Below are 15,432 nucleotides of genomic sequence, written 5' to 3' on the forward strand. Positions count from 1 at the left end.
GAATTTTCATCAACCACTCTTTTAAAATGTCCCTTGTCTGAAGTTTAACCAGTGGCTTAAAGTACCTAAAACCCTGTCTAAAGTAAGGCAAAAATTAGCCCATGTGGTTTCTTTTCAGGGCAGGAGTTGCGATGTAGACCAGGTACTCAGTTTTCTTAGTGCGTAGTCGAGTGAAGAGGTCCCTGCCCACGACTGCAAGTGGACGGCAGGGGCGCCTGGGGGGTGTAGTCGGCTGAGCGTCCGGCTCTCGGTTTCGTCTCAGTCGTGACCTCAGTGTTGAGAGACCAAGCTCTGTGTCTACCTCCACACTCAGTGCGGAGTCTCCTTGAGATTCTTTCTCCCTCTCCTCTGCCCTCTCGCGTGTGCACACGCCCTCTCCCTCTCAAATAAATAAAGAAGTCTTCTTAAAAATAAGTAAAGGGCAGAAAAAAATAGATTGAAAAAGCAAAGCTGATACTGTATACCTGAAACTGATAAAACACTATGTTGTTGACTAGAATTAAAATAAAAACTTAGAAAGTATGTATCCCAGAGCCTTAAAAAATAGTAAAAATAAAAAATAAAAACACCGATATTTAAAAAAAAAAAAAGGCAGCTCTCTTTGGGAATATTCTAGCTGCCTAGCACCTAAGACTGTTGTATTATGGACCTGTCAGACAGCGTGATCATTGTGGTGATAACCTTGAAAAAAGTAGATGGTGCTTCTGCACTCTTATAATAAGGCTGGAAAGTATGATAATTCACTTCAGGAAGATTTCTGTCTAACATAATTAACGTAACAGATTTTAGTATGTATTACTTTAAATTTTAATTGCCTAGAAAATATATTTGCGGACAATCCTCTTATCTTTAGGTTAGTGCCAAATGAACTAGGTGTTGCAGTTCTGTAGCAGTAAAGGTACACTTCCTTTTAATGTATAGAAAATAAAGACAGTAGTTTTCAGCTCAGTATGCACAAGAAATTGTCAAAAAAATTCCTGACCCAGAGATTTCTGGAGATAGGGTGAGCCAGGGAGTTACTGTATGTTTACATGCATCTCTCCACTTTGGGGTCTCCAGGTGAGACTCTGACCCTTGCAGAGGAGATAGAATAAAGGTTTAATCACAGTTGGAGGCTGTGAAGCATTGTTGACCTTTGTCATATTTTGCTGTCTGATGCCTTCTTTTCTCCTGCATATGTGTAAGTTTGAGTAAAGGGATTGAGAAACACTGGGGTGCCTTGTTGCACCGATTTAAATGCATTTGGGGTAAGTAGGTTTCTTTGGGTTGGAAGCATGCCTTTGGAGGGTTAAGCTTGTTGTCATGCACATCTGAGTGCTCTGGCCCCTTCTTGAGGGATTGGGTTGAGTTGCAGGGTCCTGTGACCGTGTCCAGGAGAAGTTCAGGTGCTGAGGAGAAAACAGGAACAGTACTCTTCTGTTTTGTCCCCCTCTGCATACCATCTTTATTTTCCGTTGTTCCCAGAGTTTCCCCACTTCCATTTGTTCTTTACTCTGAATTTCTATTCATTAGAGCTTTCTGGATAAGATGATGAAAATATTGTAGAAATTCTTGGAATTAAAAAAGAAGTTCACTGTAGAATTCTTTCACAAATCAAAAATATCTTTGATTGTCAAAATTTCATTTATACAGGCTTTTCAGAAATGTGTTTCTGATAAAATGAATGAATTTTTCAGAAAAAATGAACAATTAATACAGATCACTCTTACACAAGATATGTGTGAAGTTGTTTCAGATTATGTGGTCTTCATCTAATGTTATTGGATATCCTGGTATTGTGTGGTGCAGGGCTCGTGTAGTTAGGATTCTAGATTGGAGTCTTATTTCATCCCTTAGCAGAGTTAACTACAAAGTCTAAGGAAGTAAATGCATTTCTGTAAAAACTTGTGAGCACCGTACTTATGTTTGTGTTCAAAATATGTCTTGAGTTTGGGAAAAATAACCAACAGATTAAACTTGCTGTGCCTTGGACTCAGTAGAGATTGCTCTGTTAATTGGAGGAATTTGTCCTGTATCCTTGTTCTGATTTTCTTCCTCATGTTTCAGGTTTATGCAAATGGTATCCGGAACATTGACCTTCACTATATCATTCGTAAACTGGCAGCGCCCGTGATCTCTGTGCTCTTGCTTTCCCTGTGTGTACCTTACGTCATAGCGTCTGGCATCGTTCCTTTATTAGGTGGGTAATGCTGGCTGGGGAGCTCGAGAGAGCACCTTTATGACACCATTGTATTATTGTCACTTCCTGTCTCATAGGCTGTCTGGCTCCATCCCATTGATTTGTAAATATAAATCCAGCTAAAACAGTGATTTCAGAAGGCTGTTTTTCTTAGACTTGATAACTTAGGGCAAGATTTAGAGAATCATAAAGCTCTTTGGTATCGTTTTTTTTTTTCTCTAGGCAGGTGAGGTGGTATTAACATTTACACTGTCCCCAAAATAGGAACAGATTTCCTTCAGGTTGTCTCCTGACTAGAAGTGCTATGGTCCCATACTTGTAAAATCAAGGGAAAATGTTGTTATATTTAATTTTCAGAATGTTCTTTATCATAAAAGGAAAAGCAAAGAGGGGATGGTATTTAGCAATACCTCAGCAACTAGATATTATCAGTTGTGTGCAGAAGAGTCTCACAGGATCTTAAACACAGCATGTGTTGTGAGTGAGAAGCACAGAGTTTCCCCCTCCAGACCTTTCTCTTCTGAGTTCCCTATCTCAGTGACTAGTGTTAACATCCAACAGTCTGCATGAGTCTGAAACCTTGTAGGTCATCTGTGTCACCTCAGTCTCTGCCTTCCCTACTCAGGTGGTCCCGGGGTCCCACTGACCCAGCCTCCAGAACCCATTCTTGAAGCCGGCACCTTCCCCAGGGTTCTCACCTTAACCACAGTGGCCTCCTACCTGGTTTCCCTAATTGGAAGCCACCAGCACTAATTCACTCTCCACAATGACCTTTCTCTTGAATGGGTCCCACTGTTCCTCTTCAGTGAACATCCTCTCATGGGTTCCCGCGTGGCCTTGAAGGCACCATCTTGCTCCTTGGCGTGTTCACGAGGCCCCTCGGGCTGCGACTGCTGCACTCTGGCCTTGTGCCATTCATACAACGAGCTTGTGTTGCAGTTGGGCACCACCAGCCCCTTTTTCCTGGGAGAGGAACATGCTTTCATTTCACTGTCCTTCCACTGATGCCTGAGTTTATCTTTTGGTTTTACAGGTGTTACTGCGGAAATGCAAAACTTGGTCCACCGGCGAATTTATCCGTTCTTACTGATGGTTGTGGTGCTGATGGGGATCCTGTCCTTCCAGGTCCGCCAGTTCAAGCGCCTTTATGAACACATTAAAAATGACAAGTGAGTCTAGACTTCATTCATCTAGCTTAAGATGTCTCCTCTATTACTTGTTATTTCTAATGTGATAAATAATAGTTGGGAAGAGTGCTCAGATTCTGGATATATTTTGAGGTAGAATTAACAGGATTCGCTAACAGATCGTGTGTAGGATGTGAAAGGGAATGTTATCAAGGACTCGGTTAGGCCAAGCAGCTGGCAATACAGAGTCGTCGTTCATGGAGGTGAAGACTGGGAGAAACTAGGAAGGTGAGGAAGACTTTTTAAATGCCTGGTCCGAATAGTTTGTCTGCTTCCAAATGTTTTGGTCTGACAATCTGTTAAATAGTTGTGGATAAAAATAAGGAGCATGAGGACTCGGCGCCTCAGCCTGCCTGCAGCCGGGCCCCGGGGCGCTCTGGCCGTTGCTGAGGGGCTGTGAGGCCCCTGCAGGAGCATCTTGGGCCTGTCCTTGGGGGATGGGGTGCTCTGTGACCTGACCTTAGTGAGAGACGGACGGCGGCTGAGGGAAACGCCTTCCGGGGATAACGGTCCTCTGACCTTCCGTGTCCTGACGGAAAGCTGAATCCTCTTCTGCTTTCATGGTGTCCAGCAGGGAAAGGAGCTTTGTAACTCTCCATCCAGGTTTGCCTGCAAAGTCCAAGTGTACACGTGCCGTCTCGTGTCACTCTTAACAACACCTCCGTTTTTTTGTGAGTTTGTCCCAGTTTCGACAGCACATTCTGTGGTCAACTTCTTTACTCTGAGGATTCTTAAGAGTTTTTAAGAATGAGATTGAGGGTGTTAAGGCTTTTCCAAAGCATTTACTGGCAGTGAAAATACAAGTACACTTAGGCGGTCAGGGTATAAAATTCTGTCCACCACAAAAGAACAGAGGGTGGGGGGTGTAGGTGATGAATGTCAGTTTGTGTCACTTCCCTTGTTTAGGCTGACGAGTGAGTTCTGCGGGCAGAAAGCAAACACGACACAGCCTCGGCTTCTGATGCTTCTTCAGGGCTTGTCCCTCGCCCTGCTCGGCTGCCCCCATGTCCTTTCCCACCACCCTCCCAACCTTTCTTGTTATTTTCTGCAGCCCAGTGTACTGTTTCCTCTCTCCCCATTTGTTCCTTCATGTAGAAAACTTGGAGTTTAGGCTCGCTGGAGGCCATGTTGTGGGGTGTGCATGGGGCCGGCTGGGGCAAGAGCGGGTGCTGAGCATCAGGGAAAGTAGGGGATGGGCTCAGAGTCTCCTTTTGCTGCCACTGAGTTACCTTTTGGTCTTGGGCAAGTTAATTGATACCACGTCTCTCATACCAATGGATATTGCTTATTCATTGCCATCATGCTAACCCCATTCTTTACATGACTTGGTATGTTTTGTGATGACGTGTATGTCAGGTAGAGCCATGTGTGTTACGTTAGTGTCTGTTCAGTTGTCATTGTTTAAAACATACGTAATATCCACACAGTTTAAAACTCCACTGGTTGGTTGGGGAGCAGTGTGGAAAGGAGTAGTTAACTTCTGGAGAAGAATTGGTAAGACAGAAAAAGTATTAAACAGTAGGATCATGGATGAAGCTGCAGTAGGATTAGCGAAATGTTTGAAAAAGTGACATGTTAAGCTACTTGGCATAAACTGCAAAAAGATCTCATTAGGCTCATTTTTGCTGTCTGGAAAGTGGGATGTGACAGTCAAGGTGGGAAAGGTAATGGTGAAGAGTGAAAGTTACTACCCTGGGTCTTTAGCACATGCCAGGTCTTTGTGGCCATGGTTTTTGTATGCTTCCTGCTTCTTACAATGAGCACGGGACACGGTACTGTTGTTCTTACTTTACTGATGAGTAAACTAGGTCTCAAAGACCCAGCTCCGGGCCACCCTGTCACAGGCGGGCTGCACTCTCGCACTCTCGCACTCTTGCACACTGGCTGAGGACTAACGGGGCACTCTGGAGTCTGCAGTGCTGACCCCAGATGCGCACCTGTTAGCCCAGCCTCCTGGAGCTCGTTGACACTGTCTGCTTGGTCACCCACTGTCCTTCGAGGGTCAGCCAGGCTGCAGGCCGTTCCCATTTAGTGAAGCACGCCACTGCTTCTCCGCAACTGCCACTGTCGTCCTGGGGCTGTGGTGTGTTGTCATTTCAGCCATGGTCACTCTGTCTCTAGTTCTGCAGCCCTGCACCTTCTGTTCTGTCCTCCCTCTCATCCCAGCACGTGAGTTCTGGCGCCACAGCCTCCTGCCTTCCGTCCCTTGCGTATGCTCACCTCTCCGCCATCTCCCCTCCGACCTCCTTGAAAACTTTGCCCTTTGATTTCTCCTTTCTCTAGAGTTAGAGCTTTTCTGGTCTGCTTGCCTCCCTACCCAGCTTTCCGAAGGTCATATTTCTAGTCTGTTTCTTCAGATCTGTCCACTGAGCTGTTTTATAAAATGTCTGTAACAGGTAACTCCCCTGAACAAGCTTACTGTGCCTTACCTCCAAGTGTGCTAGTTTGTGAGAAGCCCCTGACGTACGGACCAGAGCCTGTGTCCAGTGCCCAGCATCCGAAACCTTCTGAAGTTTGCCGTTCTCCTGCTTTTCCCACCAGCCGACGCCTCACCATGAGGTCCCTGCTGGTGTACCATCTGCCAGGTGTTCATTCTAGAGTCCTCTTCCACCCAGCTGACCACGGAAGGGTTTTAAGTGAGAGTGATCTGATTTGCATTTAAAAACTGGCTGGTCTTAGGAAGGATGTTTAAATATGTAAGATCATATAAGAGAGTAACCACCCTGTTTTTACAACCTAGATACCTTGTGGGCCAACGCCTCGTGAATTATGAACGGAAATCTGGCAAACAAGGCACATCTCCGCCACCTCCACAGTCGTCCCAAGAATAAAGTGGTTGTCTCAACTACCTTGACCTTCCCCTTGCCTTTACGTGTCCTTTTTTGTGGACTTCTCTCTTTGGAGATTTTTCCCAGTGATCTCTCAGCATTGTTTTTAAGTTAACTGTATTTGACTTGCGTTCTCAGCATTCAGAGAGTGGCAGTGCAAGGCTCTGCTGCCCTTCCTGCATCTTCCGACATCATAGCTGTCTGAGATCTGTACATGTGTAAATAGAAGTTCCTGGATACCCTAAAACCTTGGATTAAACAGAATGTGCATTGTACATCTTTAAACAAAATGTATATTAATTTATTAAATCTAGTTGTCACTTTATTTTGGACCTGCTGTGATCTTGACAGGAAACATGCCACAGAGCCGTAGTGCAGAGGCAAGACATTTTCATGACGTCTCTTGGAGCGCAGTACCATGGTGTTCCTAGCAGTTCTTATTAAGTAAACTGTACATTCTGTCTTTCTTGGCTGTTCAGACCTTACCAAGAACTTGAAAGGAAACAAGTAGAAATCAGCAGTGGAGTGTCTGTGGTAAGAGAACATGAACTCTGCTTCACTGTCAATCGTTTTTTGGAAGTTATTTTGTATAACACCAAAGCTGTTGTACATTTTCTACTGCCTGATTTTTTTTCATGTGTCTGTGTTATAATATTGTATAGTATCTTGTGCTAGGTGAGGAAATTATTTTTAATTTTGATAATTTAATATTCCTAGTGATCAGCATTAGGGGGTTGGGTTTTTGTGCTTGTTAGGGGCATGTCTATATTTAGAGAAAACAAGTCTACGAGAACATTTTCATTAGTTCCCTCCAACCCCCCTTTTCCATGCACAGCTGTCTTCTCTTCCTTTTTGGAAACAATGGCCAAAAGTCATGCAGGATCACAAGTCTTATAAAATAACATCACCAACAATGCATCATACTGGAATTAGAACACACTGAGATGTTTCTTCAATGTAGATGTGGTTTGTGGCCTTCGACCAGCAGCATTAGAGAAGACTGGTTAAAACACCTGGTCCTGCTGGTTAGTGCACCATTGGGGGAGGGTGAGGAAGTACATTTTTCCTCGTTTCCATGAGTACATCCCAAAGTTTCTAGAACTTTGTGTTTACAGACTAGAACTACAAATGAAACCAACTTGATTTTGCTTGTCCAGAATTAAGCTGGCTTGAGCTGGCCTTTTAACATAGGAGTAAAGAATGTCTTTCATTGGGTATGTGCTATAAAATCTCAGAAAACTGGACACTTATAAATCTGGTTTCCCCTTATAACCAAAGCTTCAAGTAAGCAGTTTAGAGAAATGGAACAGTTGGGCAATGATCCAAGTATTTAATGGGAATGGTAGAGTGTAAGGATGGTGTTTGTTTGCTTTTGAATGATAACCAAAAGTTCTCAGAGAAAATGGATAGCATAGGTCTTCAGGAACTCTTAAAGAGTTTCCATATAGTATTAAAATGTCTATATACTCTAATCTGAAGATTTTTTAAATATTGAAGTCTGCTAAGCATAAGCTACCAAAAAAGCAAACGTGTTCTGGTTGTTTTACATTTCAACAGTTTTTCCTGAAGTGGTGATTACTTTACTTTAAAAATACATTTTAAAACATCAGTATCAAAAAAAAAAAAAAAAAAAAAAAAAAAAGCTTGACATAGGGTTCAGTGTTACACTTTTTGGCACTTTGTAGCAGTCCTTTCTCTTATATTTGAAATAAGGTCTTTGCTAGCCCTACCTTTACTTAGAAATTTAGTCCTACTTTAAAAAATTAGGAGCATTTTAAAATGTAATGCCACCTGTTGTGGTATGTCTATATAAATTGTTCTCTTTGGGAGAAAAATATCAATTGGGCATATAATTTGATTATATTTAGTTTCTTTTTTAATTTTTTAGTGAATTTGTAGATCTTGATATAAAGTCATTGAAACATTTATCTGTTTTACTGGGGGGAGATCTAGGCCGATACCATAAAGGATGAAAAATTGTTATGCTACAGAATTTTAAATGAATCTTACCAGGTATTTTGTAAAAAAATCAAAACAAAAGAAAAAAAAGCAAAAAACAACAAACCAAACTTACATATATGAATGTGTATGAATGGTGAAAAGTTGCCCTCCATTTCACTGGCGATAATTTTATCTTGTTGTACTTAAGGATTTCCTCTTGGTTTTCAGTTGTGCTCTGTCCTTTTTTCGATCAGATGAATACTTCGTAATGAAAGCATTTGCTGGCATAATATTTACATGGGTGGCATCAGGATTTTATTATTAACCAGTAGTCTTACAAACATTTTAAACCTCTAGTTCAGAAGGGGCTAATATTGCTGCCCTTCTTCCTGTAGATTTTTTTTTTTTTTTAAATAATAGCATAGTTTTGCTTCATTTTACATTGGGCTAAAACAGTCTTTAAGAAAGTTAATTAGGAAAGACCTTTCTGCTTTATTTTTAACTGTTTATAAATTGGAGATAAATCAACATTTGGGAGTTAGTTCCACATGACCAGTTATCAAATGGTCATAGTATGAAGTGTGCATTTGTTCCTTATCAGCAAATTATGTTTGATTTTTAAACTATTAATACTAATAGTTGAGCCGAAAACTGAAGAAAAATCCCAGTGTGATGTTTATGTATAGCTAGCCTTTAAAAGTTCCAGGTTTTAGGGGATTTTTTTCCCTGTTTGCTGGGAAAACAGTGGAAATTGGACATCTCAATTCCAGATGTAAACAAAAAGCAGTTTTTATTTCAACATCTAATATAGCTGTTATTACTGTGGATTCTTGTCTGTATTTTTTCTTTCCCTTATTCAGGTAATAGAGAATAACTTTCTTAAATGATCTGGTCTTAGAGATGTCATTTCTGTATTGGCAAATGCTATTATTAAAGTGCAACTCTTAAATTGAGGTTGAATTTATGACTTTTTAAAACAGAGTGGACATTTCTCCACTCTATTGTGAGCAGTCCCCACCCCCGTACACATGCGCGCACAAGAGTGTAGCGTGAGTCTAAGAACACTGGCACTTTTTTCACCTTCACAAGTTAGCTCCTTATTGTCACTTTCAGGATTGAGTATTTTAAGTTCTCTCCTTACTGTGATTTTAATTGTAAAATTAAATGATTATGTTTAAAAGACTCCTTTAGAATGTTGCCTGCTCAGTTCCCATGGAGAAGAGACAAAAGTAAAATGTCTTACCACCAAAGTATTATTAAAAACCTTGTGTGTGGAGGTCCTCTGAATCCCTCAGTTGGGCTGTCTGTATCTCATTAATTTACCCTTGGGCCCCCCTTTTCCCTCTCACCCTCCTAACTGCCCTGTGTCATTTTTAAAAGCAGCCATTTTGAGTAAGGGTTTCATTCAAGTCTCCAGCGATATGCTCGGCATGAATACAACGAAGTTAGGACAGTGTGTGTCGGTTTTCAGTCCCATCTGTTCTGTATGAGTGCCTCATTCTGTCATGAGAGTAGAGTAGTACCGTAAATGGAAATGTAGTGACTGTAAGGCCTAGGAATGACTGTCTTCGAGGATAAATAGAACACTTAGTTATTTGGGACTTAAGTTTTCTATTAAAGCAAAAACCTTAGATACTCAGACCAATTTTATGTGTATATATTCTTTAAAATGCTCCCTTTTTTATGTGGTTGTTTGTTGCCTTCTAAGTCAAGAGAACAAAATTGAATAAAGTGAATGTTAGTTGTAGCCTAGATTTTTGGTTTGTTTTTGCTTTGTTGCAAGATTGCTTCAGAGTTACAGAAATGTGCATTATTAATCAGCATATATAGATGATCTAGGTATTTTTTAATATAATAGTTACATGAGAAAAAGAACTAAGTTACCTGTATTCCTCTATTCTGTTCTGAGTTTTAAAGTGTATTTGCAGAGAACACATCCCTTCTGCCTTGTCCTCTCACCGTACCAGCAGACCATCATCACTAGGAATAGTGAAAGCCCTCTTCCCAGCTGCTGGCAAGATGCTACCCATTTCCGCACCTGTTTACAAGATCCATGTGCCAAAGCCTCACCAGGTTTTCTCTTTAAGTGGATACTTGGAATGGAAGAAAATCAAGTCCATTTTATGTAGTTGATCGTGAATCTCAGAGAAAAATGAAAGTATTGCATCAGGCTTTTTTTGCTTCCTGTGTGCCCCATGTGAACAGATCCTTTCGTTTCTAGGTTCCAAACTTTCTTTTTTATCAAGTGCATTTGTATTTTCAGTGCAGCAGTGGTAGGTGAAATGCTATTTGAACCACAGGGCATCTATAATCTGTGATTTTGAAGTTTCACAGCAAAGGAAATGGCATGGTGAATCTCAGAAAGTGGCCAGTAATTCCCCCTCGCACCCCGCAGTGTATAGCCACTCTTTTTGCAAACAGAGCACTGATAGCACGAGTGGGTTAAGGGTCTGAGGGAGCTGACCTCTCCCTCCTCCTCCCACAGTGTTCGGTTTGGGGGTCTGCTTTCTTTCCCATACTTTTCTGAGCACTGTAGTTGAATCGAGGTACGGTGTCTGCCTTCAAGGAACCCCTTAGAGTGGAAAGGCCAGAAAAACAAGCAGAAGGTTCTAGTCCAGGTATGACTAGAATGTCCTGAGGAATGCAGAGCCGGGACCCCCTGGACACTCTGTACTGTGCCCTGCCATACCCAGGCCCCGCTCCAGCCTCCTGTGGTGTACGTCACTCCACAACAGCCAGGAGCCTGGGGAGAGGAGGTCCCCTTTCCAGTGCTTTATACGGTTCAATCTTCTTTTTGAAATTTCTCTTTTCACATGAGTAACAGTACGGTGTCTGTTTCTGTGCTGTTCAGTAACTCTTTCAGGCCAAGAAACTTCACAATGCCGGGAACCCCGTGCAGTCACTCCTCTGTTCTTTGCTCAGTTGTAGCAGTTTCCTGGCGGGTTTACAGACCCACAGAACCGATGGAGCGGCACAGAGTCCGGAAGTAGACCCACGTGTACGTGGACGGTTGATGCTTGAAGGTGTGGAAGTCGAACAGGGGTGCTGGAGTAATTGGACATCCACATGTGAAATAAAAACTGATCCATATCTCAGTATATGCAAAAATTACCTCAGAATGGATTGTATTCCTAAGCAAGAAACCTCCAGCCAAGTAACTTCTGGAAGCAAAAGGGGAAAACGTTCAGCCTTGGGTAAGGCAAAGATTTAGATTAGATATGAGCAAAAGCACAGTCCAGAGGAGAACAAGTTGATAAGTTGGACTTGTCCAAGACTGAAAGTGTCTGCTCTGTGATACATGCTATTTAGGGGACAGCAACCACAAACCAGCCATGGACTGGCAGGAATTACTCGCGAAACATTTCAGATAATAGACATGCATTCAGAATAGACATGTCTCAAAACTCAGTAGTTTTAAGAAGATCCATTTGCCCATTTTTTTAAAATGGGCAAAATATTTAAACACGTCATTAAAGAGGATACACAGATGGCAAAGAGGCACAGGAGAAGCTAGCTGTTAACATAACCAGCCGCTAGGAAGATGCAAATTAAAACCACAAGTTACCACCACATATCTGTTAGAACGACTAAAATTAAAAATACTCTTCTGTGTGTTGGTGAGGATGTGAGGAACTGGAACTCTTACCCTCTCCTGGAGGGAAAGTGAAGTGGTATAAACTCCTTTGGGAAATAGCTGGGCAGTTTTGAAACCATTACAGTGAGTCCTTAGCACTCCTCATTACTGACCAAGCAAGGAGTCAGTCCGTACGATGACTCATACATGAACGTTCCTCGTAGCTCTGTCTGTAATAGCTCAAGGCTGGAAACAGTCCTCACGCCCATCGGCAGGTGAATAAACAAATGATCCTGCAGTGAGATACTGTTCAGCAATAGTAAAAATAAATAAATAACTTGATACACGCAGCATGGACAAGTCTCAGTGCTAAGGGAAAGCAGACCTACCAATCGGTGGGAAGGGGCTCGGAGGGATTTCAAAGGGGCATAAAGACATGGATTGATGTATTCATTATCTCGATGTGCTTCTGGTTTGACATGCACACATAGGTTAAATTGTACATTTTAAAGTTGTGCAGTTCATTGCATGTCAGTTACATCCCAGTTTCAAAAAGGAATACCAGCGTATTACATGCTCTTTAAAGGATCATTTCATACTTTATCTTTCTTCAGAGTGCCCCCTTCTCTCTCACTTTGGGCTGCTGAGTTCATTTCCGTCTCACCAAGAAGACAAAGCAATCAGAACAAGTCTTCACAGGTTCACTTTGTCGTATTTGCCGTCTTACCTGCACCTGTGCCCACGCGCTCACCAGGCTGTGCAGGCTGCGCGCATCGCCTCCAGCAAGCACGCTCTGTATGCACACTGCCCCCGGGCCCATGTGCGATCCCTGGGTCCCCCACCCTGCGCACGCTCACTAGGCCACAGTACTCAGCTGCCCCGAAGCACTGCTCTGCACTTCTCCCTCTCCCTCACAGTGCTGTAGGGTCGTTCCCATCATTTCAGATGTTGCGTCATTTGGGAAAATCTCCACCCCACTAATTCCTTCAACTGTTCCATTTCACGTTCCTTTCCAACAAAGCCCTTCAAACAGTTCTCTGTACTCACTCTTTCCAGTTTTTCCTCTCCTTTTCCAGGCCTGCTACAATCAGGTGTTTGCTCCACTGTGCTCTGGAACTGCTCCCGTAAGTCACAAATTGGCCACCACTAATTGACATGGTTCCCTCTCAGCTCTCACCTGAAATGGGTGGTTCCTCTCTTCAGTGAAACCATTTTCCTGGTTGTCAGGACACAGCGTTCCCCTCATTTCCTTCCTGCCTGTCTGGATTCTCCTTTCCAGACTCCGTCGCTGACCCTCCTATCCTGTCAGCCCAGCCCAGCGGGGACCTCTGTTCTACCGACACCCATTAACTTGGTGATCTGACTCTCTCTCATGGTCTTAAAGGCCATCTGTATGCTGATCACTCACGTATTTATTTACTCCAGGCATGTCTGCACGCCTATCCGTGTAGACTCTTCCAGACATCCCAAACTTAGCAGGCCCAAAACAACTCATGATGCTCTTACCCCAAATCTATTTTCTCGAACGTCCCCATTTCAGTTGGTAAGCAATTGGATGGATTCAAGTTGCTAGATTAAAAATGTTGCTAATACCTTTGGCACTTGTTTTTCTCCCACACTTCTCATAAAATTGGACAGCAAGTCTTCAAAAATGAATCCGATTCTGGCTATGTTGCACCCTCTACTGCTACCTTCCTGGCGCAAAGCACCATCGTCTCTCTCCTGTCCAGGCCACTTGCAGTTTCTCCTGAGCTCCCGGCCTCTGCCCACGCTCTCTTGTCTTTATTCCAGTTATTTTCAACATGGGATGCAGAGTGATCATGTTCGGATCTAAGATCACTATAGTCCTCTACTCAGCTAACCATCACACTCGAGAGTCCCAAGTTCACAATCACCTTCCTGTGCTCCAGGCAAGCCTCCTTGCTTCCAGAACAGGTCAAACCTCAGGGCCTTTGCACTTGCTGCGCCTTAATATTCTTCATCTAGGCTCTTCATTTTGTACTGAAGTGTCGTTCTTGGGCTTATCTAAAATTGCAGGAACTGGGGCATTCCTGACTCTTCTGCTGTGTCTTATCTCTCATATGTTTTAAGATATCATGGTTTTCCTGTCCTCCTTATATTTGTATCTTTTCCCCCACTTAAATGTAAGTGATTTTTTTTTTTTAACTATTTGGGAATTACTACTATATTTCAGAACAGTTCTTGGGACATAACTTAACATTCAATACTGTTGAATAAATAAATGGATGAATCAGAATCAAAATAATGTATATATGGTTAAAATAAAACCTGAAAGTCATGTGCCATTCTCCAGAAGTAACCACTGTCAGGAGTTTAGTGTTTGCTTCCAGAATGTGCTATGGGCAAACATACATTCACAGACTCTGCTCTGTGGGGTGCTTTTTTTTGCTTTATATTTCATGAACATCTTGTAATGTCAATACTTAGGTAGCTACCTCATTTATAAAATTCTGGCTGAATTCTGTTGTGTGGATAAGATTATGGTTTAAGTTTTCTGAAAGAATTTACCCATTTTGCTATATGCTTTAGTAAACATTTTTGTCCACATTATATATACTCAGGCTAGTATTTCTGTAGCATGTATCTGTTGGTTGCTAAGTCATCAAAATGTAGTGCCAAATGGTCCCCAAAATGTGCTAATTAATACTCTTCTCTCATCACTGTATGAGATTCCTTGTTTTCCCATATTGTATCAGCATTAAATAGTGACTGCTTTCAGGTTTTGCTAGTGCTGTTAATTTGGAAATGCTGTTAATTTGGAGTCATGGTTGGGGGTGATGCCTCTGGGGAGGAGGAGGGCTTGTCCTTGACTCCTTCTGGCAGTAGCTCGTTCTAGTTCTCCATCTTCTGGCTGGAGGTGAGCAGGGGAAGGCGGGCTTCAGGGCTTCATTCATTCAGAGTGGGTTCGAGGGTAGCCACAGCCATGATCGACACTTCGTATGCTGCCCTGGTCAGGATTCACCAGAACCGAGCAGTTCTCTACCATTCGACCCAAAGCTATTGTAGCAGAATACGCGGCTTATGTCCTTCGAGACCCAGTCAGGCTCAACCATTCTGTCTTACTTCGGAGAACAAGTGAAACAGAATCTTCCTCGAGCTGAAAATCGCCACAGTCCGAACTCTTCAGTGGCTCTTACATCGAAGAACGGGCGGGTACTGAGAACGCGGGTGAAGGTCTGGGCACCGGGACGCTTTGCTTCACCGGCAGGGGCTCGAGCAGGACGAGCGAGGCCGCGGAGTAAGGAGAGCCGGTTCCTTCTTGGGGAGGGAGGGGCCTCGTGCCAACTGCACCGACCGGCCCCATGATTATAACGGCTTCCTTCCTAGGACGACCGTCATTTCGTCCTTAAGCTTAACGTAGCCAGAGCAAGGGGAAGCGGGGGGGGGGGCCCTTGTGAATTCGCCCCTCACAGTTGGCAGTGGGAAATCGTTCAAAAGGTCCTTTTCTAAGTGAAACGTTCAGCTCCTGCAGCCCTTTACTACCAGGTAGTGGCGGGAAAAAAAAAAAAAGGCGCGGGCGGAGGGCGGGAGGCACACTGCGCAAGCGCATTGCCTCCCAGGCCCGTGCCGGCCATAGCCGGGCCTCGGCCCGAGGCGGGTGCGCCTGCGCGGAGCCAAGGGGCGGGGCCCTCAGGCGTCCCGGTTGCCTGGATACGCTGTGCAACAATTGCTGCCGCGGGCGCTTCCCGGCTGTAGCTAGAA

The 15,432-nt window shown here is 43.3% G+C and overlaps 1 protein-coding gene across 2 annotated transcripts in view; it reads left to right on the plus strand.

The window, feature by feature from the left end:
• Positions 1 to 9,318, plus strand: part of LOC111153457 (membrane associated ring-CH-type finger 6) — an 80,721-nt gene extending 71,403 nt beyond the window's left edge. For both annotated transcript variants that reach the window (XM_022512481.1, XM_022512483.1), the window contains 3 exons: positions 2,047 to 2,179; positions 3,213 to 3,348; positions 6,107 to 9,318. In XM_022512481.1, the coding sequence (XP_022368189.1) occupies positions 2,047 to 2,179; positions 3,213 to 3,348; positions 6,107 to 6,197 (360 nt within the window). In that variant the 3' untranslated portion in view covers positions 6,198 to 9,318. The remainder of the gene's footprint in view (positions 1 to 2,046; positions 2,180 to 3,212; positions 3,349 to 6,106) is intronic.
• The last annotated feature ends 6,114 nt before the right edge of the window (positions 9,319 to 15,432 follow it).

This window comes from Enhydra lutris, unplaced genomic scaffold (assembly GCF_002288905.1).
Source record: "Enhydra lutris kenyoni isolate GAN:26980312 unplaced genomic scaffold, ASM228890v2 scaffoldscaffold32, whole genome shotgun sequence".
NCBI classification, from domain to species: domain Eukaryota; kingdom Metazoa; phylum Chordata; class Mammalia; order Carnivora; family Mustelidae; genus Enhydra; species Enhydra lutris.